This window comes from Antrostomus carolinensis, unplaced genomic scaffold (assembly GCF_000700745.2).
Source record: "Antrostomus carolinensis isolate BGI_N321 unplaced genomic scaffold, ASM70074v2 scaffold21653, whole genome shotgun sequence".
Taxonomy (NCBI): domain Eukaryota; kingdom Metazoa; phylum Chordata; class Aves; order Caprimulgiformes; family Caprimulgidae; genus Antrostomus; species Antrostomus carolinensis.
The window spans coordinates 282-6,991 of record NW_010307654.1 but is presented as its reverse complement, the minus strand read 5'-3'; the positions used below and the strand labels follow the sequence as shown (position 1 = coordinate 6,991).

Here is a 6,710-nt window from a genome sequence, read left to right as displayed (position 1 = left end):
AAGAGCTATTCAAGGCCAAGAGAAGGGGGGGATTCTGCTTAAACTAAGAGTCATTTTATTTGAAAAATCTTGGGAATGTAAGATTTAAGTAGTCATTTATAGCAAATGATTACTGTGGAACACTTGGATTATGAACAGATAAGATGTTAATAGCATTCAAAAGCAGGCTTGAGTCTCAAAATACCACTACCACTCTGTGATGCAAGCCCTAAAAATATAGTTGATCTGCCAGATCTGGAAAATAGTAGAGTTCAGAGCAAGGGCAGGTTAACTTATCTCCCTCATTCTTGCTTTTTTTGCACAGAAAACTCTGTCTATGCATATTCCCTCAAAGATCTCTACAGTGCAGCAACTGGGATGGAAATTAAACTTCCCAGCCTTGAGCAAGATCCTCAGTGGGAGAAGATCATTGACCGCACCACGCACCGCTTATCCCTTCTGAGGTGGGAGATTGTGTCTGGGTTGCTGGTGGATTGCAGGGTAGCAGTGTTCCTGACAGGATGGCCTGTTGGGGCTTTGTTCTTTCCTGGCTACCTGGCTTTTGGACTAGGAGCACATCCAAAGCTCAGGGAGAGGGCTGGTGGTGATGGCCTGGTCAGGGTTTCACAGGAAAGGGGGGACAGCAGGCTGGGGTGCAGGAAAAAAAACAAAACCCCACAATAAAACCATCCACAGTCTAGAAAGTGTAATCATTTCTCTGTCCTTGTTCAGCTCTGGAGACATTCGTCACCTGGCAAAAATTCCTGGGCGATTACGGGAGAACATCTTGGTTGTGAGCTCAGAGATGGCTACACTCATCAACACACGAAATCTTCAGACCTTGTGGACCCTCAACGTGTCCCGTGTTGTGAGGTAGTGTCACCCATGTGGGTTGGATGAGACATTTCCAGACTCCCAGCAGCAGCAGTGTCCTAAAAGATGCCATTTTAAAAATTAATTTGATACACAAGAGCCTGCTCTGTGGTCATACCTGGATCACACTTACTGGATTATGTGTCCCCTTCTAGCAAATATCAGATGCCATTTCAAAATGGAGGAGCCCAAAGCTTTGATTTTTCATCTGTGCCTGCTGGGATACTCTTGTCTTAGGACCGTGCTCAGAGCTGGGAGTGGTACCAGACTAACCTCACACAGCAGCCAAGTCTCTTACCAGGAGAGCTGCTGGGAGGATAGAGGCTGCTCTGAAGGAACAAGGTATGCCCAAGCCATCAGGGTGTGTGGTGATCTGTCTGTTTTCTTTCTCTCCCTTAGTGAGCCGCTGCTTGGTTATTACAAACCTGATGTTCTTGGCATTGTCCTTGAGAGTGAAATTGGACCCAACAGAAAGAAGGTTTGAACACTCTTCCTTTTAACTTCCCTTTTCTCTGCGTGTCTCGGCTCAAGCAGGCATCGAGTCAAGGGCAGCTGGTGGAATGTGTTCCCTCTGGCTGATTTTAGGAAGCTTTAGGCTGGGAAAGGATCTCTTTCAACATATTATTGGAGCCAGCTCAGGCACTTTAATTCTTTTCTCAGCAAGAGGCTTCAATGACAGAGCTTTGAACCCCTTGAGATAGCTGCAAAACTTGTGACTTTAATGTGGCCTGCCCCAGGTCTCACAGCTCTGTGATGCTCAGCTTCAAGTATTTCCTTATCTTCCCATGTGTCAGATACTTGTTCCTGTAGACAGTGTGGAGTACAGACAGCTGACTTGACTTCTCTCTCATGTCTCGTTAGAGCTCTTTGATATGAGTTCCTTTTCTTCCTTCCCTGCTAGGTTATGATTGTTGAGAGTGGATCTGGAGTAGTCCAGTGGGACCTGAAGCTGAACTCAAGAGCAGAGAGCCCTGCGCCAGCCACACTTTCTACTGCTGATCACCGCTCCACCTTCCTCATCTGGGGTGAATACCAGGCACCAGGAAACGAAACGGTGAGTAGTGCTGCTGAATGGTTGCTGCTCTCCAGACTTTGGGCCAGAATTGGGTGGAGCAATTCCCTTTTCCCAGCCTTCACATTCGCATCTGTCTGTTCCACTAACTCTCTGGCCTCCTGCGCTGGGTGTGGGGTCACTGACCAGTCTGGTCTGCTAGAAGCAGGCAGACCTCTGCCTGTGATCTGCTCTGTACTGGGTCCTCACAGTGTCCATAGCAATGTCCCTGCTAGCAGCTGCTGGTGGCTTTTGCCATCCTCAGCCTGGCTACATGGAGAAAAGGGATTTAGTGGCTCTATGACCAAAGTCACTGGATTGCCCAGAGCCCTGCCTTGGTGTGGTACTGGAGGTGAGGTGAGAGGCTGCTGGCTTGGTACCTCAAGTTGCTGCTGTTTGGCCTGGAGCCTCCCGCAGCAGTACTGCTCACAGGGATCTCCCACAGCCACGTGAATGTCCTCTCTGTGGTCAGGCAGAGTCTGGCAGGCTCGATGCACAGCTCAGCTGTGAAACAGCCCTTTGGGTCAGTGGCTGGCAGCATCAGTGACAGGTTGTGCCTTGGAGGATGCCTGAGCACCAGCTGAGCTTCCTGTGCTCTCCTTGCTGACTCTACCAGCCCTAAGGCAAAAATCTGTCTCCTGCCTGTAGCAGCCTGGCCTATTTAATAGAATCACTGAATGGTTTGGGTGGGAAAGGACCGTAAAGATCATCTAGTTCCAAACTCCCTGCTGTGGACAGGGTTTGCCAGCCACTAGATCAGGCTGCCAAGGGGCCCATCCAACCTGGCCTTGAATGCCTCCAGGGATGGGGCATCCACAGCTTCTCTGGGCAACCTGTTCCAGTGCCTCACCACCCTCTGGGTGAAAAATTTCCTCCTAATATCTGACCTAAATCTCCCATCTCTCAGTTTAAAACCATTTCCCCTTGTCCCATCACTATCTGCCCATGCAAAAAGTTGCTCTCCCTCCTGTTCATAAACTCCCTTCAAGTACTGTAAGGCTGCAGTCAGGTCTTCCTGGAGCCTTCTCCAAGCTAGACAAGCCCAGTTCCCTCAACCTTTCTTCATAAGAGAGGTGCTCCAGCCCTCTGCTCATTATTTGCAGGAAGCTTGGGGTGGGGAGGAGAGCACGAAGCAGTAAACAAAATCCCAGTGCTAGTACTGGTGGCGTCAGACAGGATGAGTTGGGCAGACGTGGACAAGTATCTGACTGGATGTATTCTGTCGAGTGTGAGTCATAGGGGAGCCTGGTGCTGCTGTTGTCTCTGGGATAACATGTGGGTCCATGTCCTGATAGTGTCCCGTTGGTTGCAGAGATCCAGAGCTCCTCTCCAGAAGCTGTATCTTTTCCATCCTTCCTACACTAATGTCCTGTTGGAGCTCCGCAATAGCACAGACCAAATAATTGCATTCGATGGTAAGTCCTCTCCTTCCAGCCCTCCATGGAGGAGGTGCAGGAGGACACTGGCCTTCTGGTGCCTCCTGGACTCTGTGGGTGTGCAGTGTTGGGTCTGGTGACCAGTGTGAACGCAGAGACCTTAGGCTGGGCTTTTCCCTCCGCTCTGTGTTACAGCCACGCTGTTTGAACGGAGCCGTCATGCCTGCTACGTGCTGTTGAGGGGGCCTCAGCCCAGCGAGGAGCCCGGCTCGGTGTCTCTGATGAAGCGTAAGCTGAAGGAGGATGTCTCTGAGAGCAGGGTGATCTGGCTGAGCCAGGTGGCTGTGGACAGCAAGCAGTACGTCCGCGACCGTCTCTACAGGATGCGATTCCACAGCCGAGTGTGAGCTTGCAGAGGGAGGGGGAGGGGCTGCCCGGGCCCAGGCGTCTCCAGGCTGCCTCTCCCCTGCAGCCGCGCTCTCCCCAAACCCAGGTCACCAATTCAAACGGGAAGCTGCCCTTCTTGGGCCGCAAACCAAAGCGTGGCTGGTGGGGAAGCACCCCCAGTGTCTGCGGACGCCCAGGCTGTGGGGGCAGCTGCCAGGGCATCTGTCCTCAGAGCTGATGGGACTTCAGTGCTTGGCCACCACTGAAGTGTTGTCAGCTCGGGGAAGAGGGCTTTCCCGTCGATCCCTCTGTGCCCACAGAACTGTGCTGACTCAGCCTGTGTCTGGAGGAAAACACTAGCTTGCTGGGGATGCAGGAGTTGGTTATTTCTGGGGTGCTTGCGTGAGAAGTGGAGCTTTGATGTGTGGTGTTGGGTTTCCTCTCTGAGTCAGCTCTCCTGGCTGGGGGAGAGGCGCTTGGGTGCAGGTTGATTTGCGATTGCCCTCTCCTGGATTTGGGCCCCTGCTTTGGTAGTCGTGGAGTGTGTGTAGTGCTAGACCCCAGCTGTGGCTGATGATGTGGCTAGTGTCACCCGGGCCAGCGGAGCACGGGTTAAAGTGTCACTCTACTTAGAAAATGGTCTTTTCTCCTAAAAACAGCCCATGTGCCCCACTCTGCAGTCAGAAGCCTCCTCTGTTGCTTCCTTTCCAGCTAGGCCGTGCAGTGTTGGTGACACAGAAAGGGAGCTGGTCTCCCACCCTGAGTTAGGCACCAGTGTTCCTCCCATCCCCAGTCTGATTCTAGGTGATCTGAAAACCACCCTGAGTCCAGGCTGGCTGATCCCTGCTGGCACAGCCTCCACCTCTGCTACTGGTTTTGAGGTGCTGGGGGAATCTAGGATGTGTTTTCAGAGTAGAATTGCGCTTTAACCTTGCCTGGGAGCTGGGCTTGCTGCTCTGGGGAGCCCTGTACCTGCGTGGCAATGCCAGCCCTCCTGCAAATACCCTTCCAGTCTTGCAGCTGCTGAGGACCCATCTCTGAGCCCTGTCCCCTCAGCCAGGGGGTTGACAGGCTGTAGGACATGGGTCACTCGGGGAAACAAAGCAAACTCTCTGGAGCTCTGTGCTCCCTCCCTGCCCTCGGGATTGCTGGGTGAGGATCTTCAGGTGCAGTTCCCTCTGTCCAGCCTGGAAACCCGAGGGAATGGGACAAGCTGCTGTGTGATGTTGATGTCTCCCCTGGAAACTTCTGCAGCGTGGTGTGTTTGCTCTGCCCCATTCCTCGGTGGGTGATGGTGTGGGGAGTAGAAATGAGGTGCAAAGCCTGGGAAATGTTTTCAATCGGCTGCTCAGTCCTGAAGGCTGCAGTCCTCACACCAGCCACCCCGAGGGCGAGCCCTGTCCGTGTGGTGCTGGGCATCCACCTGGCTGGTGAGACACAAAACACACACCCTAAAAATAACCTCGAGTTCTGTGGTACCAGAGAGGGTTTGGCCATTGCCTCCCACCTTTGCCCAGTCCCAGATGGGGATGTGTGTGTGGAAATACTGTAGGATGAGAAACTGAAGCTGGCTTGTGTAGGGTCAAGCATCAATTCTTCTCTTGTGGCAACTGCTGAGCTTGAACCTGCAGCGGGGCAGCTCCTGGCTCTGGCAGCTGGTGTCACCCAGGCTCATGCCCGCAGCTTCAGCTCTCCCAGTCTGGCAGTGAAATGAGCTGCAGGGTCAGGGGTCCGCCTGGATGCTCTCCTCCTGCCAGCTGGCCCAGCAGTTGCCCAAAGGGTGCCCTGGCTCTCTCTGCCCCATGACCTGTAGCTCAGGCAGTCCAAGGAGCCGTGTAGGAGGAGAGCTGTGGGCCTCTGCAGAGCTGTGCTGGTGGGGAGCCCACCCCTGGGGTGTCTCCCAGGAGAGCACTCTGCAACCCCCAAAACACCCTGGACTCACAATGGTGGGTTTCCTCCTCTGTTCCTCAATTTCCAAACTGTTTTCTGAGTCTGGGGGTGTAGGCATGTCCCCTGCCATGTCCCCTGGCTTCAGTTGCCTCTTTGCCCAGCACGATGAAGATGTGGAGCCTGGAAGTCCACAGCAGCTCTGCAGGGATCAGGGGCTGCGCTGGCCCTGCAGAAGCCGGGCTGTGAGGGTGGGATTCATCCTGCCCTCCCGCTGGCTGGGGCTGAGCTGGGAGTGTGGCTGTGGGACCCCCAGGGGGTTGTATCCCACTGACATGCCCCTGGCAGGGAGCGAGGTGCCCGGGCCGTATTCTCCCCGCAGTCACAGCATTCTCAGCTCTCTCCTTCCTCAGATCCCTGCCCAGACCTGACCTTTCCCATGGGTACACTGAATGTTCCTTCAGGAGAGCAGGATTTTTGGCTTTTGAGGGGCTTTTCTGGCTTTAAGTTGTTCATAAATGTTTCCAAATACTTTGGAAACGCAGATTTCCCTGTGGCAGCTCAATTAAATGCATCAGTGCCAAACCAACACCTTCTTAACAAAACAAGTCCTTTTCCCAGCTTATTTCCCTGTGTAATTGTTTTTTTTTTTGCAATATTTAATGACTGACTTTGTGCCTTGATTCAATAACTCAGCTGGGTGATGACGGCATATATCACTGTGTTATGTGTTAGTGTGGTTTTTAACACTAAGACTCTTTGGTTTGGTTCTTTAACTTATTGCAACTCGTGCCCTGTAGGACTTGGTCTAACCTGGATGGTTTCAATAAATCCTCTTTTGCATTGTTTGTAAACCGTGCCCTGCTTTTTGTTGGTCCAGCTGAGGTTATGCAAGACTCGGGGATTTTTTTGGCAGCCCTTTGTGTGATTTCCCAAAGAAATCCCACTTACTGGGAGGGATCCAGGTGTCTTGGTGATGCTTTGATGGCTGAGGTGGCTGTGACTCTGCCCCCAGGTGCTGCCTGCTGCCCTGTCCCGCTGCAGGTGGGTGATGGACGGGGAGAAGGGAGCGTGGGGAGGCTGGAGTTGGATAACTGAGTTGGGCCAGCCCCTCCCTGCACCCCGCGTGGGGCTCCGCGACCTGGATTTGCACCCCA

General features: G+C 53.1%; 1 protein-coding gene across 1 annotated transcript in view; it reads left to right on the top strand.

Annotated features, from left to right (window-relative positions):
- Positions 1-3,713, top strand: part of FAM234A (family with sequence similarity 234 member A) — an 11,760-nt gene extending 8,047 nt beyond the window's left edge. The window contains 6 exon segments of the mRNA XM_010165510.2: positions 305-443; positions 712-852; positions 1,252-1,330; positions 1,754-1,906; positions 3,216-3,318; positions 3,475-3,713. Coding sequence (XP_010163812.1) covers positions 305-443; positions 712-852; positions 1,252-1,330; positions 1,754-1,906; positions 3,216-3,318; positions 3,475-3,686 — 827 coding nt within the window. The 3' untranslated portion in view covers positions 3,687-3,713.
- The last annotated feature ends 2,997 nt before the right edge of the window (positions 3,714-6,710 follow it).